General features: G+C 49.4%; 1 protein-coding gene across 1 annotated transcript in view; it reads left to right on the forward strand.

The window, feature by feature from the left end:
• LOC119955749 (pleckstrin homology domain-containing family D member 1-like) overlaps positions 1 to 23,266 on the forward strand; it is a 124,265-nt gene that overhangs the window by 91,254 nt on the left and 9,745 nt on the right. Inside the window, 1 exon segment of the mRNA XM_038782278.1 lies at positions 11,070 to 11,222. Coding sequence (XP_038638206.1) covers positions 11,070 to 11,222 — 153 coding nt within the window.

Below are 23,266 nucleotides of genomic sequence, written 5' to 3' on the forward strand. Positions count from 1 at the left end.
GGCTTCAGGTGGCCCTTGGTCAGATGATGTGATGTTAAAAGTTTTGCGCAAAGTCTGTTGAAGGAAATTAAAGGTGTTTTGTGGAAAAGCAGCAGAACCTTTGACTCTTCACACAACAGCAGCTAAACGTCTAACAAATGGTAGCAGAGGACGGTTGCTGTGCATATGAGAAGGGTTGAAAGATACAACTTTTCCAGACCAAACCAAGGAGTGAGTGAGAAAAACAAAATATGGCTGAACCGAGGATAAAGATGGCTGGATATGACTACCCCCCCTTATTTTCTGAAAGGGGATCGTATGACCAATGGAGAAGTGCAGTAGTATGTGGACTAAGGTAACTGCCTTGCGAAAGAGAAAACAAGGTATGGCATTGGCTCTTTCTCTACCTTATGACAGTAAAATCCGAAGCAAAGTGTTTTCTGAGCTGGAATTGGAAGAGTTAGACTCAGAAGAAGGTCTGGAGACTCTATTACGTTACATGGATAAAATTTACAAAAAGGATGACTTGTTAAGTGCGTATGAAGCATGGTCGGATTTTGATAGGTTCCGGAAAATAGAGGAATTCTCATGGAAGACTGTATCGTGGAATTGGCAGACTATCTAAACAGGCTGCAGAAATACAACTGGAATTTTCACAGTCTGTGTTGGCCTTAAATTACTTGACTGTGCTAGAGTGAGAAACATGGCTCCTGGTTGTGACAGGAGTTTAGTTTGCGGATAAGGATACCTTATTGATCAGACGACAGAAGCTTTAAAAAAGTTTCTGGGGAAACATTTGATTCCGATGGCTCTGATGACCCAAATAGGGTCAGCCTGCAATAAAGCAGAATATGGAAGACACCACTACCAACAGCATGGCGAAATCGCACGGCTACAAACAGGTCCAAGGAATAGAGAGGGAGATCGGGACCTGGAAAGTATGAAGACAGAAACCCAGTTAGAACCTACAATAGGAAGATGAACCCCAGAAATGCCCGGGGTATGATAAATCGATGTTTTTCAATGTGACTTTCAATACCATTATGCTTTCAACTGCCTAAACCCGTTATAATAGTGTTTGAAGCGACACATGACACAGAAGAGGCAAAAGATAGTGACCAGAAAGAAGGCATTGTCCTATTAACGAGCAGTTTTACACCGGCAATGAGGGTGTCGGTTGCAGAATTGTTCAATTGTGCTGTATTGGACAGTGGCTGCACATCTACTGTGTGGAATTGACTGGTTAAAATGTTACCTGGACTCCTTGAATGCTGAAAATCGTAACAAGGTTAAGGAATTTGAAAGTTCCACAGGTTTCAGGTTTGGGGATGATAATACTCTGAAGTCGCTGAAAAGAGTGGTGATCCCTTGCAATATTGCCGGAGTGAATCATTTCATTAGCACGGATGTTGTGTCAAGTGAGATACCTTTGCTTCTGAGCAGACCGTCGATGAAGAAAGCACACATGAAGCTGGATATGGAATAGGATAAGGCAACAGTTTTTGGAAAGGTGGTGGACTTACAATTTACACAGTCGGGACACGATTGTATTCCATTACTGACAAATAATATTTTAAGTACAGTTGTTAAGGATGTGTTAATGGCAGTTGAAAATGGGACTTTAGCTGATAAAAATCTTGTTGTATTAAAACTGCATAGGCAATTTACGCATCCGTCTCCTTGGAGGCTGAAACATTTATTAAATGATGCAGGGGTAAGGGATGAAGACGATACTAAACTGATAGAACAAGTTAGTGATCGCTGTGAAGTTTGTAGGAAGTACAGAAGGACACCAGCACGACCAATAGTAACCTTACCTTTGGCCAAGGATTTTAACGACATTGTGGCCATGGACCTTAAGATCTGGAATGAAGCCAATAATATATTTATTTTGCATTTTGTACATTTAGCAATCAGATTTAGTCAATCAACGATTGTACGAAGTAAAGAAAAGAGCATAATTCTGGATCAAATCGTGGCAAAATGGATAGGGACAGGAATGGGCCCACTGGCAAAAATTCCTTATGGACAATGGGGGAGAAAGTTGCTCATGATGAGTTTAGGCATATGTGTAAAAATGTGACTATCACAGTTATGAATAGGGCTGTGGAAAGCCCATTTAGTAATGATGTGTGTGAAAGAAACCACGCGGCAATAGATGACGTGCTCTGGAAAATTTTGGCGGATAGACCAAACTGCAAGTTAAATTCAGCTTTAGCATGGGCGGTTCATGCAAATAATTCATTGCAGATGGTTGGGGGCTATAGCCCCTATCAATTAGTGTTTGGTAGAAACCCTAAAATTCCGTCCATCTTAGATGACCAGCCTCCAGCTTGGGAAGGGACTACAATTAGCTCTGTTTTTGCTGAGCATTTAAATGCATTTCATAGCAGTAGACAAGTCTCTGAAAGAATTTGCAGAGCTTTAAGACATAATGTACGGCCATCAGATGCCGTTTTTCAGCAAGGAGACATGGTATACTATAAGAGAGACAATTCTAATGAATGGAAAGGCCCAGGGAAGATCATAGGCATAGATGGCAAAACAATTATTTTGCAACATGGTAATCAAACTGTTAGGGTACATTCATCAAGGATAATGGGTACAGATTACAAATTTTCAAATTTAGACAGAGCAGACAGACATGATGAGGAACCAGAACCAAGTGTTACAGAACTATAAGGACAAGTTAACTGATATAGACAGGGTTTCTGCAGAGGAACACAACACTTTGAATCAATTAGAACAGGCCATATTTCCGAAAGGGCGAATGCCAAAAGTTGGTACAAAAGTGACATACCTGCCTGAAGGGTCTAGTCAATGGAAGGATGCAACTGTTATTAGTAGAGCAGGGAAGGCCACTGGAAAGTATAAACATTGGTTGAATGTACAGCATTCAGGGGAGGGAGTCAAGACAATGGATTGGGAAACGAAGTTCAAAAATGGAGGGCACAGAAACGCAGTACCAGTTCTGATAGTACATCGGATAGTGAACAGGTCCACAGGAAAAGGTCGAGAACTATTGAAAGGACGTCCCACAGCAGAAGGGAAAGATCAAACAGTAGCAGTACAGAACGAGACACCAGGTGGGAGAGGGGACGTAGTTTATCAAGATCTCGGAACATGAGTAAGACTACGAATACTAATAGGAGTAGAAGCCCACATGCATGTGAGATTTTGGTGGCTTCCAATAAATTAGGTGAAAAAGTTATCAAAGATGCTAAACAGCAAGAATTGCATAGTTGGAGTGAATTTGAGGTATACATGGAAATACCGGAGAGGGGACAAAGAGCTCTATCCCACAGATGGATTTGTACGGAAAAGGTTCTTCCGGATGGAACTTATAAGGCAAAGGCCAGGTTTGTGGCAAGGGGATTTCAAGAAAACTTAGAAGATCAGGATTTAAGGGTAGATTCACCTACGGCAGGAAACGTTATTTTAAAGATCTTCTTGGCTCTATTAGCCACAAAGGCATGGAAATACAAATCTATAGATATAAAAGCTGCCTTTTTGCAGGTGCATCAGCTCCAGAGAGATATTTTTCTCCGTCCTCCTAAAGAGGCAGCTAACACAGAAGGGGTACCCTGGAAGTTGAATAAATGTGTTTGTGGATTGAATGATGCATCTAGAGCAGGGGTGGGCAAACTACGGCCCGCGGGCCGCATGCGGCCCGCCAAAGGAATTTCTGCGGCCCTCCAAGTCATTAAAAAAAAACAAAAATTTTTTTTTTTTTTTTTTAATTTTTTTTAAGGTTAATGGGGGGGCTGTTGGGTTACTTACTAGTATAGGGTGGATACGTTGACTTGAGTAGGATGATCATTGCTCGGCACAACGTCGAGGGCCGAAGGGCCTGTTCTGTGCTGTACTGTTCTATGTTCTATATGAGGCGCCCAGAATCATAACCGGGTGAAGTAATTATTTACTTAATATACTATGCGGCCACTTGTGAATTGTGAATTCTGAATGTGGCCCTTGCACGGAAAAGTTTGCCCACCCCTGATCTAGAGTCTGGTACTTTTTGGTAAGGTCAGTTTTGTTAAAGTTAAGCTGTTGCCAGTTGAAAGCAGATCTGGCAATATTTTACTGGCACTATAAAGGAAATCTTTCTGGCATCTTTATGATGCATGTCGATGATTTTTTGTGGGGTGGGATTACTGATTTTGAAGCTATTGTAATAGAAAATAGAACACCGAAAGATACAGCGCAGTACAGGCCCTTCGGTCCTCGATGTTGCACCGACATGGAAAAAATCTAAAGGCCATCTAACCTACACTATGCCCTTATCATCCATATGCTTATCCAATAAATTTTTAAATGCCCTCAATGTTGGTGAGTTCACTACTGTTGCAGGTAGGGCATTCCACGGCCTCACCACTCTTTGCGTAAAAAACCCACCTCTGACCTCTGTCCTATATCTATTACCCCTCAATTTAAGGCTATGTCCCCTCGTGCTAGCCACCTCCATCCGCGGGGAGAAGGCTCTCGCTGTCCACCTTATCTAACCCTCTGATCATTTTGTATGCCTCTATTAAGTCACCTCTTAACCTTCTCTCTAACGAAAAAAACCTCAAGTCCATCAGCCTTTCCTCATAAGATTTTCCCTCCATACCAGGCAACATCCTGGTAAATCTCCTCTGCACCCGTTCCAAAGCTTCCACGTCCTTCCTATAATGAGGCGACCAGAACTGTACGCAATACTCCAAATGCGGCCGTACTAGAGTTTTGTACAATTGCAACATGACCTCATGGCTCCGGAACTCAATCCCTCTACCAATAAAGGCCAACACACCATAGGCCTTCTTCACAACCCTATCAACCTGGGTGGCAACTTTCAGGGATCTATGTACATGGACACCGAGATCCCTCTGCTCATCCACACTACCAAGAATTTTACCATTAGCCAAATATTCCGCATTCCTGCTATTCTTTCCAAAGTGAATCATCTCACACTTCTCCACATTAAACTCCATTTGCCACCTCTCAGCCAGCTCTGCAGCTTATCTATGTCCCTCTGTAACCTGCAACATCCTTCCGCACTGTCTACAACTCCACCGACTTTAGTGTCGTCTGCAAATTTACTCACCCATCCTTCTGCGCCCTCCTCTAGGTCATTTATAAAAATGACAAACAGCAACGGCCCCAGAACAGATCCTTGTGGTACGCCATTCGTAACTGAACTCCATTCTGAACATTTCCCATCAACTACCACTCTCTGTCTTCTTTCAACTAGCCAATTTCTGATCCACATCTCTAAATCACCCTCAATCCCCAGCCTCCGTATTTTCTGCAATAGCCGACTGTGGGGAACCTTATCAAACGCTTTACTGAAATCCATATACACCACATCAACTGCTCTACCCTCGTCTACCTGTTCAGTCACCTTCTCAAAGAACTCAATAAGGTTTGTGAGGCATGACCTACCCTTCACAAAACCATGCTGACTATCTCTAATCATATTATTCCTATCTAGATGATTATAAATCGTATCTTTTATAATCCTCTCCAAGACTTTACCCACCACAGACGTTAGGCTCACCGGCCCATAGTTACCGGGGTTATCTCTACTCCCCTTCTTGAACAAAGGGACCACATTTGCTATCCTCCAGTCCTCTGGCACTATTCCTGTAGCCAATGATGACCTAAAAATCAAAGCCAAAGGCTCAGCAATCTCTTCCCTGGCTTCCCAGAGAATCCTAGGATAAATCCCATCCGGCCCCGGGGACTTATCTATTTTCACCTTGTCCAGAATTGCCAACACTTCTTCCCTACGCACCTCAATGCCATCTATTCTAATAGCCTGGGTCTCTGCATTCTCCTCCACAATATTATCTTTTTCTTGAGTGAATACTGATGAAAAGTATTCATTTAGTATCTCGCTTATCTCCTCAGCCTCCACACACAACTTCCCACCACTGTCCTTGACTGGCCCTAATCTCTGGTTTGAGGAAGGAATTCAGGGTTGGAAGTCAGGCTTCCGGTGCATTTAAATATATTGGACTAGGAATTGGACAGACTATGTTAGGGGCAACTTTATGTCAGCAATCTTATTTGGAAAGCATCAGCCCTATAGCAATTTGTCGTGGCCGGGTTTCGCAAAAAAACACAATGGTTTCAAAGATGGAAAAAGAGCAACTGCGAAGTTTAATTGGACAACTGAATTGGTTGGGTAGACAGACTAGACTGGACGTGAGTTTTGATGTCTTAGAGTTGAGTACAAAAATGAATGATCCCAAAGTGGAAGACATAATAAGAGCAAATAAAGCATTGGCCAAACTAAAAATGCAGGAGTGTGTTTTGAGTTTCCCGGTTTTAGGTGACCGTAGGCACTTGAAACTCACAGTTTATAGTGATGCGAACAATGCAAATTTATGTGATTGGGTTTTCAAGCGCAGGAGGTTTTATAATTTTCCTTTGGGGAACAATGGTAAATGTTGCCCTCTTGTGTGGGAGACAAAGAAAATAAGGAGAGTGGTCAAAAGCACTTTGGCTGCTGAGACGTTAAGCATTGTAGAGGCGGTGGATATGGCCTATTATATATCTCAGATATTGACAGAAATTTTGGGATTGGGGATTTGGGAAATATACCTATTGAATGTCACATTGACAATAAATCCCTATGGGAAAACGTGCACCCCAAAAAGTGTCAATGAAAAAGGGTTAAGGATAGACATCACAAGTTTGAAACAGATGTTGGACAGAGGGGAGATAGCAAAATTAAATGGGTTGACAGTAGCTATCAATTGTCAGACTGTTTTACAAAAAGGGGGGGCGAGAACACAGATATTGTCAAAGATGAAAGATCCAAAAATGAAAAAAAAAGAAGGGGGGAAATTGAAATGAAATGAAAATCGCTTATTGTCACAAGTAGGCTTCAAATGAAGTTACTGTGAAAAGCCCCTAGTGCGTGTGTGTTTTTGAGTTTCTTATAATTTTGTTTTCACCTAATTATTTTTTTTTTTCCTCCAAGGAAGGGGAGACTGTTAAGTAATGGGTTAAGAGACATCCAATAGTTGTCTCATTTATGTTAAGCATCCAATAATTGACACTGATATGTAAAGGTATGTCAGGTGGCCTTTGTGTCAGGTGATGTAATGTTGGAGTTTTGTGCAAAGTCTGTTGAAGGAAATTAAGGGTGTTTTATGGAAAAGCAGCAGAACCTTTGACTCTTTATACTGCAGCAGATAAACGTCTAACAAGAGGGGGGGGGTGACAGAGAGAGGTGTGTATGAGAGAGAGAGAGAGATGTCTGAGAGACGGAGTGTGTGTGTTTGTGTGTATGAGAGAGGTGTGTATGTGTGCAAGACAGGAGACCTGGGATTTTATACTAGAGAGCTGAGCTCACAGTTAAGGGGGAAACCCTGCCCCCTCAAACTCATATTCAGAGGTGGTCATCTGGAATCTAATTGTCCTCCTCTTATGACCTCCATGAGGGTTGTAACAGTGGAAAAGTTAATTAGGATTAATGATTCGGCACAAATTCCACTAATGTCCACAATTTGTGAGAAGCCTTGCAGATCTCTGTGAGAAAGACCAGTTTCTAGGCATTTGAGTGATCATTTAAAAAAAAGACATTCTGGGCACTGTGCGGCAGGAAGGATATAATGGCCTTGGAGGGAGTGCGGTGCAGAATTATCAGAATGATACTGGAGCTAAACATTTAAGTATGAAGACAAGATTGATTAGACTAGGCCAGTCATTTACAAACTAAACTATTGAAGTTCCCCATTTTAAATGGATTATTTGCTGAGCCCCACCACCATGTAAATGATACCACCATTGAAGACCCATGATAAAAAAATCCTGCATCTAAAATGTGTTTTAATAATGCTTGAGGTATTTATGTCCAGATATCAGTGGTTAGCACTGTTGCTTCACAGCTCCAGGGTCCCAGGTTCGATTCCCGGCTTGGGTCACTGTCTGTGCGGAGTCTGCACATCCTCCCCGTGTCTGTGTGGGTTTCCTCCGGGTGCTCCGGTTTCCTCCCCAAGTTCCGAAAGACGTGCTTGTTGGGTAATTTGGACATTCTGAATTCTCCCTCTGTGTACCCAAACAGGCGCTGGAATGTGACGACTAGGGTCTTTTCACAGTAACTTCATGTAAGCCTACTTGTGACAATAAAGATTATTAAAAATTAAAAGATAGGAGTGACTGCTTCTCACAGCAATCTGTCTGTTTGACGATGACACTCCTAAATTATTCTCCACTTCCAGATAGACCCTATGCTTTATTAGAAAATGGTGCTCTGTAATGTTTGTTGTTGGGATAAGGGGCAACATTTTCATTCCTTCTTTTATAAATTCTGGATACCCCAGCAACAGATGACCAAAAACTGGGAAGGTGGTTGTTCCTCAAACTTAGGGTGGAATCTTCTGTCTGTTGAAAAGTTTCAGGCTTCAGGACCGTATCCGGGTCCTGACCCTATATGGCTCAGAGGTGCGTCACATGCCGAGGTTTCCTTTCCTGGTGGGGAACACATCCCTGCCGACTCCTGAGTACCGCTCAACCATTTCACACTCGAATGGGCATCAAGTGGCTGCAGACAGGACTTTCTGCAGCAACAAGACCTACAGTTGTTACAACCCCCTAGGCTACTGCACGGTCAATTCCAGCCCCACTTGACCAGGAGTTGCAAAGCAATTGAAATTAATAAATAATTCTTAGAAAAACGCCTGAAGTCTTTGGTGCTTAGGTGCCCAATAAGTACAGTCACCAGATTTGTAAATTTAAGCACAATTAAGTTTATTAATAACAATAACAATAATTAATTATGCAGTAAATACAACAGGTTGACTTATCTAATTCCTATCCCTCCCACTTAACTCGCCCTACCCTCTTGCACACACACAAGACAGTCAAACACAGAGGAGAAAAAAGGGGAGTGAAAATAATAATGAGAGTTAAAAGAAAAATATTTCTTTCAGATGATTGTTTCTTGCACACCTGTCTTCAATTTTGTCTTTCAGTTCAAGGAGTTTTGTTTTCAGTCTGTAATGGTTTTCACTGTAGATTAATTCTGGACTTTGCAGTTTCAGAATTGCACCAGCTAAACAGCTTTTCTGGAGAAAACCACGAAGGAGAGAGAGCAGGTCCTTCCTGTGTGTGTCCAGGTCTCCAACCGAACTTCCCCCTGACTCTCTGAATACATCCAACTCAGGCAGGACCCCAATCACCACTGTTACCGGGCAAAATATGGCCTTTTGGCTAATTGGCCACCAGCCAACCAATCGAACCAAGTCCCAGCGATCTCTTGGGTACCGAAACGCTTGAGTTCTGCTGTTCAAAGCTAGCGCAGTGTTCTGTTTTGTAACCTTTTGAGGTTCCTTTCTCCCCCTGCTCAACTTAAAGATACATATCCATTAAACATCCATGACTCACAATGATAAAAGCAAAGAGAAAGAAAGGGGAAACACAGGGGCATCAACAAGAGGGCATTACACCCCGGTTGGTTCCTTAAGTAGACTGAAGAGGAACTTCAGAAAGATGTCTGAGGCCAAGTACCAGCACCGGAGGACAAGGTATTGTTCAGGGGTCCTAGCCGGGGGAGTGTTCGGAAGTCCTTGGTGGGAGGTTGCGCAAAGGGGCCAATTGGGATGTTGGGGTAGAAGGTATGGCGGGAGCGGAAGGTCCAGCGACCACTGTACCTTAAGTGGGTGTGGGGGAATTGTTGCCTGCAATCAGAAGGGGGCTTCTGATGGAGGCACTTCCAACCCCCACACCTTGCTGCCCAAGTTCTATGGCTGTTCTTTTTCGGGCTTCCCACATACCAGGTAAATCCTCCCTCCAGCCTAAAAAGAGGCTGGATGGGAAATGGCCACTTCTGAGTCTCAATGGGAGCAAGTACGGGCATCCAATCTGGACTTTTGCATCTTAGTGGCGTATTCATGGGGCCAGTGACAGGGATTTTGCTTTGCATCTTCCCACCTTTTCCTTGAAGCCACCCTGGAGTTGCTGCTGGCCTTCCGTCTGGGTGGGCGCCTCTGATGTTAGGAAGATCCTGGAGTGTCTGCAACTTGACCCCGGTTCGTTCCTTAATTGGCTGCATGTCGCTGCTGCATTGACAATATCTCCAGCATGATCACTTGAAGGCAGGAATACACCAACGTGTAAGTTCCCATACCTGCTTCCAAACCCACCTGTGTGCGGGGCCTGGAATATTCCCAACCTTTTGTGTTTAAGAGCAGTCACAGCAGTGTTCCAGAAGCTACTCGTCTGTTTTCCATTCAGGCAGCAAGATGTCCAGTAAATGCTGAAAAATGAATCCCAATCCACTGTAACATTTCCAAAACAAACACAAGATCAATGCTAATTCTTCCACATGCACAACAATCATTGTGCTTGCTCCCAGAAACCTAGTCAGTTTTGGGAATATATCTGAAACTCCATTGTCCAGCCTAATTTTCCAAATCTCAATTTCCTTCCTAATTGCTGCAATCTTGTTGTTTATTCTGATGGGTGGAGGTACTCTTCGGAGAAATGGGCAACTGCTGCAATAACCTTTCAACCCGCAGCCTCACTCTCATGCTGCTTATCTCTGCACCTGTTTCACAGAGCCCCTGGTGAGCCTCTGTGGACCCCAGGTTGAGAACCATTGGGATAGGCTTGAATTCTCATGAAGATGGAAGATTACGGGTTGATCTAATTGTGGTGCTTAGGATGAATAGATAAGCTATTTCCTCTTGTGGAGGGAGTGCAGAAGAAGGGGGGAATAGCCTTAAAATTGGAGCGAGGCCATTTAGGGGCGATGGAAAGAAGCAGTTCTTCATACAAAGATAAAGAGGCTCAGGGGTCAGTAAAAAAAATTCTAAACTGATTTCAGAGATGTTTGTTGAGAGTTAAGAGTCAATGAACGAGGGTGGGTATATGAAATGATGATACCGATCAGCCATGATCTAACTGAGTAGTGGAGCAGGGCTGGAGTGGTTGAATGTCCTAATCCTACATACACATGGAAATAATGAGTTGGGGGTCATGGTGGGAGCTGGTTCTGAAGTGGGCGATCAATGTTCCAACAGCCAAGCTGATTCCTACCGAGTTATTTAACCTCTCCCACGAATGCTCCTAACTTTTGGCCTGCCTTTTGTCTTCCACAGAGTTCTTTGAAGAGTGTATCAGGAAGGCTGAGATTGATGCCAATCTTCCGGTCATCATGAAGAACTCGGTGTATGTGCAAAGGGCTGCAGCTCGCAGGATAAAGAGCTGCAGGTTCCGTCGGAGGAAGTCCACTGCTGTTTGGAACTCTTTTGGTAAGTGCTGTGTGACACTGCAAGAGCTTCCCTTTCAACGTGGTGGGATACAGTCCTGGTGGAGTGGGGTAGGAGCAGGAGGCTGTATTGTAACACGACAAACCATTAACCAACTTACTTTAATTATTGGTGAGGGGGGTGGGGAGGAGTGAAGTCTTGCTGGGTGAAGTTCTTCTCCACCCCCAGCCCCCTCACCACCCCCAACCCAAACTGTCAGTGCAGTTTAATGAAGGAGAGACCTTTCCCTTTTCAGATTTATCGTTCTTACCCCCTGCACACCACGTACCAGTGAGCATCTCCCAGCTCTTGTGTGTGGGCACTGGGGAGACTGCCCACTCAGGGTCACTCGTCATCCATAAAGGTGCACCAGCGATTGGAAAACCAATACTGTTTCTTTTCTGCTCTTTCTGTTTATCCATCCTCCCACTCCTCCCTTGGGGAATAGTATGAAGCTGTTGAAGGATTCACGAGCTGACTAACAGTGTGACAGGATGGTGTTGTTGTTTTTGTATCTTCTCGCACGTCCCTTGGGAGTATGAATTAGCAGAGAGATTCACAGGTTGTTTAACATCTTCTCTAACCCCTGCCCTGACGAACCTTCACAGTCTTAAAACCCTCAATCAGATCAACCTTCAGTTTTCTCATTTGTTGAGAGAAGAGCCCCAGCCTGGTCAATTTTTCCTGATCAGTTAACTCTGTGTGGTACCATTCTTGTATATTCTATTTATAAAAGGAGACCACAATTGTTCACAGGGTGCTCCAAAAGCCGATACAAGTCTAAGGTAACTTTTCTGCTTTTCAGCGGCATGGTAGCCGAGTGGTTAGCACTGTTGCTCCACAACTCCAGGGTCCTAGGTTCGATTCCCGGTTTGGGTCACTATCTGTGCGGAGTCTGCACGTTTTCCCCTTGTCTGCATGGGTTTCCTCCGGGTGCTCCAGTTTCCTCCCACAGTCCAAATATGTGCAGGTTAGGTGGATTGGGTACGCTAAAGTGCCCCTTCGTGGCCAAAGATGTTAGGTGGGATTACTGGGTTATGGGGATAGGGTGGAGGTGTGTTAAGTCGTGTACTCTTTCCAAGGGCTGGTGCAGACCTGATGGGCCAAATGGCCTCCTTCTGCACTGTAAATTCCACGATTCTATGAGTTCAATCCTTTTAGAAATGAAACCCAGTGCTTTGTGTTGCTATTTCTGATGACCTGTGCGTCTATAACCCTCGATCCCTTTGCCTCTAATCCGTTCAGAATCCTATCTTCCATGCAGTATTGTGTCCTCCTTATTCCATGTTAGTTTCTTAGTGTGAGGCTTCAGGAAAATGAACCATACCTGAAAGACATATATTTTGCAAGGCATTCACGGGTGAAAGGGAAGGCCTTGTTCTGCTCTTTCTCCTCGTAGTACCATTGCGTGTGAGTTTATCCAATGAGCCAAAGAATTTACAGTGCGGAAAGAGGGCATTCGGCCCATCGAGTCTGCACCGGCCCTTGGAAAGAGAACCCTACCAAAGCCCCGCTTTCACCCTATCCCAGTAACCGGACCCAACCTTTTGGACACTAAGGGCAATTTATCATGGCCAATTCACCTAACCTGCACATCTTTGGACTGTGGGAGGAAACCGGAGCACCCGGAGGAAACCCACACAGACACGGAGAGAACGTGCAGACTCCGCACAGGCAGTGACCTGAGGCCGGAATTGAACCTGTGGAGCTGGAGCTATGAGGCTTCCCAATGACAGCTGCTGGTTGCTTAGCTTAAAAATTGAATAAATTGGATGGTGGGTTCCCCTGGTCACCAAACGATGATGCGACAGTTTGTGCTGTAACTTGTGTTTGGGCCAAGGTAGAAATCATGCCAAAACTGGCTAATCTGCCTCTGGGAAACCTGACATAGACCCTCAAACAACAAAACGTCAAAATCCAACAAACCACAGGCTTGAATGAACACTGCTAACAATTTGTCATAATGAAGAAGCATGGGAATTGCCACCACCTTAGCTGGGATCAGTCAAAATAACATCTGATGTGGTGGAAGATTCTGGGAGGAACCCTTTCTGCAAAGTTTCAGCTCTTTCTGTACACAATGGGGGGGGGGGGGGGGGGGAACTATTAAACCTTGACTCTCAGAACAAGGGGCGGAATTCTCCCCTACCCGGCGGGGCGGATCGTACCAGTGCCGAGGAGTGGCGTGAACCACTTCAGCGTCGGGCTGCCCGGAAGGTGCGGAATCCTCCACACCTTCAGGGGCTAGGCCGGCGCCGGCGGTGTTGGCACCGTGCCAGCCGGCCCCGAAGGGCTTGGTTCCATGCCAACCGGCACCAAAGGGCCCCCGCCTTCCAGCGCGAGTTGGTGCATGCGCGGGAGCGCCAATGTGTGCTGGCTTCATCCCTGCGCATGCGCAGGGGGTTTCTTCTCCACACTGCCATGGCGGAGGTTGACAGCAGCCGGCGCGGAGAGAAAGAGTGTCCCCACGGCACAGGCCCGCCTGCGGATCGGTGGGTCCCGATCACGGGCCAGGCCACCGTGGGGGCACCCCCCGGGGCTAGATGCGCCCCCCCCGAGGACTCTGCAGGCTGCCTGTAGAGCCAGGTCCCACCGGGAAGGACCTGGTTTGATTTATGCTGGCGGGACCGACCGAAAAGGGACGGCCGAGCGGGTCAGAGAATCGCCGGGGGGCCGCTACCAGCAGCCGCCGACCAGCACGGCGCGATTCCTGCTCCTGCCAAAATCCTGCGCCGGAGAATTCGGTAGCCGGTGTGAGGCGGTGGGGCGCGATTCACGCCGCCTCCTGCCGATTCTCCGACCCGGAGAATCCCCCCCCTGCCTGGCCCCCCCACAATGTCTCGCTCATGCCAAGATTTTCTGTGCAGAGATGGGAAAATTCCAGCCTCTGTGAACCCAACCGTTGAAAAATGGTTGGCAGCAGTTCTGATTTTTATCACTTTATCAAGTGTGCAGCTGGATAAAGAGTCAGGCGGACAAATCCCAGAATGAGTGTGGAGGCTGCTGTGTACAGAGGCAGGCTGGGCGGAGGCTGCTGTGTACAGAGGCAGGCTGGGCGGAGGCTGCTGTGTACAGTGGCAGGCTGGGCGGAGGCTGCTGTGTACAGAGGCAGGCTGGGCGGAGGCTGCTGTGTACAAGGGCGGGCTGGGCGGAGGCTGCTGTGTACAGAGGCGGCTGGGCGAGGCTGCTGTGTACAGAGGCGGGCTGGGCGGAGGCTGCTGTGTACAGAGGCGGCTGGGCGAGGCTGCTGTGTACAGGGCGGGCTGGGCGGAGGCTGCTGTGTACAGAGGCAGGCTGGGCGGAGCAGGCTGGGCGGAGGCAGGCTGGCGAGGCAGGCTGGGCGGCTGCTGTGTACAGAGGCAGGGCTGGGCGGAGGCTGCTGTGTACAGAGGCAGGGCTGGGCGGAGGCTGCTGTGTACAGAGGCAGGGCTGGGCGGAGGCTGCTGTGTACAGAGGCGGGCTGGGCGGAGGCTGCTGTGTACAGAGGCAGGCTGGGCGGAGGCTGCTGTGTACAGAGGCGGGCTGGGCGGAGGCTGCTGTGTACAGAGGCAGGCTGGGCGGAGGCTGCTGTGTACAGAGGCGGGCTGGGCGGAGGTTGCTGTGTACAGAGGCAGGCTGGGCGGAGGCTGCTGTGTACAGAGGCAGGCTGGGCGGAGGCTGCTGTGTACAGAGGCGGCGTGGGCGGAGGCTGCTGTGTACAGAGGCAGGCTGGGCGGAGGCTGCTGTGTACAGAGGCAGGCTGGGCGGAGGCTGCTGTGTACAGAGGCAGGCTGGGCGGAGGCTGCTGTGTACAGAGGCAGGCTGGGCGGAGGCTGCTGTGTACAGAGGCGGGCTGGGCGGAGGGCTGCTGTGTACATAGGCAGGCTGGGCGGAGGCTGCTGTGTACAGAGGCAGGCTGGGCGGAGGCTGCTGTGTACAGAGGCAGGCTGGGCGGAGGCTGCTGTGTACAGAGGCAGGGCTGGGCGGAGGCTGCTGTGTACAGAGGCAGGGCTGGGCGGAGGCTGCTGTGTACAGAGGCAGGCTGGGCGGAGGCTGCTGTGTACAGAGGCAGGGCTGGGCGGAGGCTGCTGTGTACAGAGGCAGGCTGGGCGGAGGCTGCTGTGTACAGAGGCGGGCTGGGCGGAGGCTGCTGTGTACAGAGGCGGGCTGGGCGGAGGCTGCTGTGTACAGAGGCGGGCTGGGCGGAGGCTGCTGTGTACAGAGGCAGGCTGGGCGGAGGCTGCTGTGTACAGAGGCGGCTGGGCGGAGGCTGCTGTGTACAGAGGCAGGGCTGGGCGGAGGCTGCTGTGTACAGAGGCAGGCTGGGCGGAGGCTGCTGTGTACAGAGGCAGGCTGGGCGGAGGCTGCTGTGTACAGAGGCGGGCTGGGCGGAGGCTGCTGTGTACAGAGGCAGGCTGGGCGGAGGCTGCTGTGTACAGAGGCAGGGCTGGGCGGAGGCTGCTGTGTACAGGCGGGCTGGGACGCAGGGCTGCTGTGTACAGGAGGCTGCTGTGTACAGAGGCAGGCTGGGCGGAGGCTGCTGTGTACAGAGGCGGCTGGGCGGAGGCTGCTGTGTACAGAGGCAGGCTGGGCGGAGGCTGCTGTGTACAGAGACGGGCTGGGCGGAGGCTGCTGTGTACAGAGGCGGGCTGGGCGGAGGCTGCTGTGTAAGAGGCAGGCTGGGCGGAGGCTTGCTGTGTACAAGGCGGCTGGGCGGAGGCTGCTGTGTACAGAGGCAGGCTGGGCGGAGGCTGCTGTGTACAGAGGCAGGCTGGGCGGAGGCTGCTGTGTACAGAGGCAGGGCTGGGCGGAGGCTGCTGTGTACAGAGGCGGCTGGGCGGAGGCTGCTGTGTACAGAGGCGGCTGGCGGAGGCTGCTGTGTACAGAGGCGGGCTGGGCGGAGGCTGCTGTGTACAGAGGCGGGCTGGGCGGAGGCTGCTGTGTACAGAGGCAGGCTGGGCGGAGGCTGCTGTGTACAGAGGCGGGCTGGGCGGAGGGTGCTGTGTACAGAGGCAGGGCTGGGCGGAGGCTGCTGTGTACAGAGGCAGGCTGGGCGGAGGCTGCTGTGTACAGAGGCGGGCTGGGCGGAGGCTGCTGTGTACAGAGGCGGGCTGGGCGGAGGCTGCTGTGTACAGAGGCGGGCTGGGCGGAGGCTGCTGTGTACAGAGGCGGGCTGGGCGGAGGCTGCTGTGTACAGAGGCAGGCTGGGCGGAGGCTGCTGTGTACAGAGGCAGGCTGGGCGGAGGTCTGCTCTATGTTCCAGCAAATCATCAAATTGAATGAAAAAAATGAAAACTAAAAACATCCCTTCACCCCCCACACTCGCTGTGCACCATCCATGCCAACGTATGCCATCTCGTGCTCCTGCCCATTTCACCAATGGCCACTCAAACCCTCCATTGGCACCTTGTACTTGTACACATATGTCAACCTGATGCCAATCCATCCCCCCCATTCACCACCCTTTCCTCTTACCCTCTCAAGCCCAGCTCATCAAGCATCCATCATAGAAAACCTCAGAAGCCATTGTTAGGTTGTACAATCAGCCATACAGCAGAAATACAAAATGGTAGCTCTCTTGCTTATGTCAACAGAATGAAATATCAAGCAGTTTTTATTGTTAAAACTTCATAGTATTTAGAAATTTACAGCCCAGCAGAGTTAAATTCCTTGACAGCTTTAACAGTTCCAATGAGCTTTGACAGTTCTTTGACAGCTTTGACAGTCCTTTGAGAGTTACAATGAGTGAATGCACTTTTTATGCACAACTATGTCTACTTTTCATAATCCTGAAAGGTGTTGTACCTTTCTCAAAGGTGTCCTGGAACCATATCTAAATGGGTATCATGCTTCTCCAAATGGATATCCAGGCCATCCAAATGATTCCCGTTCAGATCAACTCTTACCTGGTCTAATCAGCACACGTAGGGTTTTACACACAAATCCCGCTTCAGTGGAGGCGGTTGATGACTTAAATAGCCAGCTGCTGCAAGCTATGCATTTGTGCATGATACCCGGCTCACAACCAGTCCCGCCCCAAAAAAGGGAAGCCGTGTCTGGGGGCAAAATTTAGGATTCCTGGACTTGTTAACCATTTTCATCATGATGAAGTGATAATTCAGGCCTCAATCCTCCCAGTTAACATTCTACCTTCCAGCACAGTCCGCACTCTCTCCCCCTTGCAGGTCACATTCATTACACCCAAGTTACATCCCCCCCCCCCCCCCCCTGCAGTTCACACTCCTCACTCCCCCCCCCCCCCCGCAGTTCACACTCCTCACTCCCCCCCCCCCCGCAGTTCACATTCCTCACTGCCCCTCCTGCAGTTACACTCCTCATTCCCCCCGCCCCCTGCAGTTCACACTCCTCACTCCCCCCGCCTCCTGCAGTTCACACTCCTCACCCTCCCCGCAGTTCACACTCCTCACTCCCCCCCTGCAGTTCACACTCCTCACTCCCCCCCCGCAGTTCACACTCCTCAATCCCCCCCGCAGTTCACACTCCTCACTCTCCCCCCCCCCGCAGTTCACACTCCTCACTCCCCCGCAGTTCACACTCCCCCCCCCCCGCAGTTCACACTCCTCACTCCCCCCGCAGTTCACACTCCTCACTCCCCCCGCAGTTCCACTCCTCACTCCCCCGCAGTTCACACTCCTCACATCCCCCCGCAGTTCACACTCCTCACTCCCCCCGCAGTTCACACTCCTCACTCCCCCCCCCCGCAGTTCACATTCCTCACTGCCCCTCCTGCAGTTAACACTCCTCATTCCCCCCGCCCCCGCAGTTCACACTCCTCACTCCCCCCGCCTCCTGCAGTTCACACTCCTCACCCTCCCCCGCAGTTCACACTCCTCACTCCCCCCCCTGCAGTTCACACTCCTCACCCCCCCCGCAGTTCACACTCCTCACTCCCCCCCCGCAGTTCACACTCCTCACTCTCCCCCCCCCGCAGTTCACACTCCTCACTCCCCCCGCAGTTCACACTCCCCCCCCCCGCAGTTCACACTCCTCACTCCCCCCATTCACACTCCTCACTCCCCCCGCAGTTCACACTCCTCACTCCCCCCGCAGTTCACCCTCCTCACCCCCCCGCAGTTCACACTCCTCACTCCCCCCGCAGTTCACACTCCTCACTCCCCCCCAGTTCACACTCCTCACTCCCACCGCAGTTCACTCCTCACTCCCCCCGCAGTTCACACGCCTCACTCCCCCCGCAGTTCACACGCCTCACTCCCCCCGCAGTTCACACTCCTCACTCCCCCCGCAGTTCACATTCCTCACTCCCCCCGCAGTTCACATTCCTCACTCCCCCCGCAGTTCACACTCCTCACTCCCCCCGCAGTTCACACTCCTCACTACCCCCGCTCCGCAGTTCACACTCCTCCCCCTCGCAGTTAACACTCCTCACTCCCCCCGCAGTTAACACTCCTCACTCCCCCCGCAGTTCACACTCCTCACTCCCCCTGCAGTTCACACTCCTCACTCCCACCCCGCAGTTAACACTCCTAACTCCCCCCGCAGTTCACACTCCTCACTCCCCCTGCAGTTCACACTCCTCACTCCACCACCCCGCAGTTCACACTCCCCCTGCAGTTCACAATCCTCACTCCCCCCCGCAGTTCACACTCCCCCCCCGCAATTCACATTCCTCCCCCCGCAGTTCACACTCCCCCCCCCCCCGCAGTTCACACTCCCCCCCCCCCCCCCCGCAGTTCATGCTCCGCACCTCCCCCCCCCGCAGTTCACGCTCCCCCCCCGCAGTTCATGCTCCTCACTCCCCCCCCGCAGTTCACACTTCCCCGCGCCCCCCCAGCAGTTCACACTCCTCACTCCCCCCGCAGTTCACACTCTTTGTTCCCCCCCCACAGTCTGTGTATCTCACAATTTGCATCCTTCTCTCCCGCCAATTTTCACTCTCTGTCCCCTTGATAGTCGGAAACTCCCCTTCCCGCTGTTTGCACTCTCCCCCCCCCGTTCACACTTTCTCCCCCTTCCCCCCTGCAGTTTGCACTCCTCGTGCTCACTCGCTCCCCCTGGATCATGCTCCATTCCCACCCCCCTGCAGTCTGCACTCCTCGCTCGCTGCCCTGCTTCCCCCTGGATCATGCTTCATTCTCTCTCTCTCACCCCGCACTCCTCAGGCTCACTCGATCGCTCCCCCCCCCTAATTCGCGCTCCATCCTCCCCACCCCATTGCGTAGTCACTGCCCCAGTTCACACTGGCTGTATTGTGCTGGAATTATCTGCAGCACAGCTGCTGGATTGGATTAGATTTCTTGAACTCCATGACCCCAAACATGGTTGTATGGGGGTGGGAGCTGCATCGAACGCTTTTGGTGATATCAGGTCTGCCTCAGCCCACAGGCTGGGTTATCGATGAATTGCATTTGGTAATTGAATCGAGTCTAATAGGCCTCTTCTATTGGACGTCACTGCCAGTCGCCATCTTTCTCCCCTTCAGCATGCGGCAGGTTTCGATCACTGAGGATAGCAGCGGAGGCGTAAGCCACGAGTGGCAGTGAGTGGCGGAGCGGAACTATTACACCTCAATCCACGGCGGCTCTCACCAGTGAAGCAGAGGCATTTGAAATCCACTGCTGAATATCACCCGCCAACAAGTGGGGAAGAGGACACTTGGCTTCCAAACTCTGACAGCCCGCGTCAGGGGAACACGAAAGCATGGATGTTTGACGCAAATGCTTGTGCTTGGACCCGTGAATCTCCAATTGCGGTTTTATGTTCTTTGGATCGTGCTGTGCCAGGGGAAGGCTGCTCAGCGCATTAAGATGCGACAGAATGTCTCACACAATCGTAATCTCAATTGGAACAAACAATTGTGTCTCAACTTTACTTGTTCCTTGTCAAATGCAGCACTGCATCAACTTGTGGTGATTGCAAACTCAGGATATTATTGACTGCAATGACAAGTAATTCATGGTTAAACATGTCTTCATTGCCCATTCTTCCCACTGCTGGTCTTTCTCCTTGGACAAGATGTGAAAGAGTTTGATATATTGCAGCAGCCTATTGGGTCTTTGGTACCGGTAAGCTGGGTCTCCACCAAATTGAGACTGTGATAATTGGGAGCCAATGGGGGTTGGACTCTCAGGCAACTACCCAATTACACTAGCTTCCCTAGAGAAGTTAGAAGGGATTACTTGATAGGAGAGAACATGGACTGATTGGAAGACACAAGGGTTGGTTCATTTGCTGGGGACAAACCAATCTGAGTTCTGTGGATGTAAATGTATTTGGTAATATGAAGGGTCACTGGTTGCAGAGATAGTTAAAGGGAGAATAAATTATTTTGATTGCATGGTATCTTCAACATCTCACAATGCACTTCACATTTAGTGAGTTCCCGGAGGCACAGCACAGGCACGATAGGCCCTAACGACCCACTGCGCTGTATGATTCTAATTGAGGGGGGTGTAACATGCAAATGTTTCCATTTGTAGAACTAGGGGGTCATAAATATAAGATTTCCCCCAAAAAATTCAATCAGGAATTCAGAAGAAACTTCTTTGTTCCAAGTGAGATGTTGGAATATGAGAAACGCTACCATGTGGAGTGGTAGAGCTGAGTAGTGCAGATGCATTTGATGGGAAACAAGATAGGTACATGATGGAGAAACAGAGATAGATTTGTTGATGGGGTTCAATAAAAGGTATTGGAGGAAGCTCATGGAGAATACAAACACTAATATGGTCTAGTTGGGCTGAAAGTCCTGTTTCTCTGCTATAAGTTCCATGTCATGTCATATGGAATGATCTATTCACTGCTGAGACTTGGAATTCAGTAGAACTGAAAGCCTAGGCTTGATTTACAAGGCTTTTCATCTCGCATTCATCCCTAAGACGTTCTTTGACTTTTCACACTTTTTTCTCAACATTTCTGACTGTCATGTTGATTCACTCATGATTCATCTTTGAGTCTGTCTTTGCATAACTTTTGTCCATCCACTTTTTCCTGGCTGTATTAATACATTCCTGTCTGCCTCTTTCTCCACCTCTATTAATCCATTCCTGGCTGCCTCTTTCTCCACTTCTATTAATACAATCTTGTCTGCCACATTCTCCTCCTCTGTCAATACAATTCTGTCTGAAGGATCCACTCCTGATGCTACTCCAGCCCTACAACCCTCTGAATTCTCTGAGCTCCTCTATCGCTGACTTCTTCAGCATCACTGAATACCTTAACCAGACCAATGTTGGCTGTGCCTTCAGCTACCAAGCTCCTAAGTTCTCAAATTCCCATCCCAAACGTCTGTTCCTCTCGCACTCTCTTACATTCTTTATAATATTCTTTCAAGACTACCTCTTTGACCAAGCTTTTGGTCACCAGTACTAATTCTTCTTATATGGCTCAATGTCAAGTTTTGTTTGATAATATTCCAGTGAAGAGCTGTGGGAAGTTCGAACCACATTAACTGCGTATTGCCATTCTTGTCTCCTCCTGACGCCTGGTACCTGATGAAGCAAGCTTGGAGGAAAATCTTTACCTTGAGGTGATGTTAAATTAACAAATTCACACAGAGATTAGCTGCCAATGGGAATGGCATCAGAAACCTCCAGCCAACCCATGTTGCATCCAACAGAAATGCTACACCCTGACTCAGATACACAGGGTGAAAGTCTAAGTTTGGTGGCGGGTGCGGAAGTGGTAGTGATTTCTGCTGGGGCTGACCATGCGTGATCGTACACTAGTCAGCTCATTACATATGCATCCGCGAGGCTAGCATTTCCAGATGTCCCCAAAGAGGACAAAAGCAGTGGCACCTCGAAATTAATCCTGGAAGAAGTTTAACTATCCAGGACCCCCCCCCCCCCTGTCTGCCATGCTTCCCGCTGCTGGTGGGACCAGAATGTTCTGCCCAGAGAGTGCAACGGTTTTCCTCTGCCCATAGTGATGAACAAAACCCACTCAACAAAACTTTGTTTAAATTGTTAGCTATGGGCAGCACGGTGGCACAGTGCTCACTGTCCGTGTGGAGTTTGCACATTCTCCCCATGTTTACGTGGGTTTCACCCCCACAACCCAAAGATGTGCAGGGTAGTGTGGATTGACCACACTAAATTGCCCCTTAATTGGAAAAAATGAATTAGGTACTCTAAATTTATAAAAACAAAATTTTTAAAAAAAAATTTAAGTTCCTTTTGACTTTTTCTCGCTGATCGTTGCTGCATTGACTGATGCTGGAATATCACCACATGATGGTGCTGCTAGAAGTCAGGGTGATTTTTCCTTTGCGTGTTTTGCTGCCTTTCCACCAGCAGATGGAATTACAACATTGCTGGAAATACAGTCAGCATCCCAATGGACAGATCCAGTGCCATTGGGCAAATACCTAAAGAAAGATAGACCTGTATTTCTGTAGCGCATTTCATGACCTCAAGATTTTTCATGTGTACCTGTCCACAGGGGGTGCAACCTAACTAAATGGCAACAAAGTCCCATAGCTAGCGCGTTTAGCCACGTATTTCCTGGCGTTTGCAGCGTCGAGAAACCCCGCGATATGATGCAGCCCCGGTTAGATAAGGGGCATCAGCGGGGAACGTGCGGCTGACACCATACGTAGTCCTGTTTTCTGCACATAGATGCTCCACTTGCTGGAAGTCCTCAGTGTAGCAAGAGATTGGGACACCATTTTTAAATGGCATCCCGATCTCGGAAGCACCCGAGATGATCACCTGTCCCCCTACCCCCCCACCCACTCCTTCCCGCCCAAGCCCCAACTCAGTACGAGGATGTCTCACAAGCCCCCCCCCCCCACCCACCACCCCGAACACCCCCACAGAACATCCCAGCCTGATCACTGCCATGTGAAAAATGCCAGCTTGGCCCTGGCACCCAGGCAGTACCCCTGCCAGTGCCACTTGGGCACCTTTGTGGTGCCAGGCTGGCACCCAGGTGGCACTGCCAGATTTCTAGGCTGGCAGTGCCAGGGTGCCCAGGTGACTCCAGCAGTGCCAGAGAACCATCCTGCCCCGAGGGCATGCAGCCGGGGGCCTCCTATCCCCTGGGAGACTCTCTCAAGTGCTGTCCCATCTGGTCCCTGTTTGTGGAGA

The sequence above is a fragment of the Scyliorhinus canicula genome, chromosome 2 (assembly GCF_902713615.1).
Source record: "Scyliorhinus canicula chromosome 2, sScyCan1.1, whole genome shotgun sequence".
Taxonomy (NCBI): domain Eukaryota; kingdom Metazoa; phylum Chordata; class Chondrichthyes; order Carcharhiniformes; family Scyliorhinidae; genus Scyliorhinus; species Scyliorhinus canicula.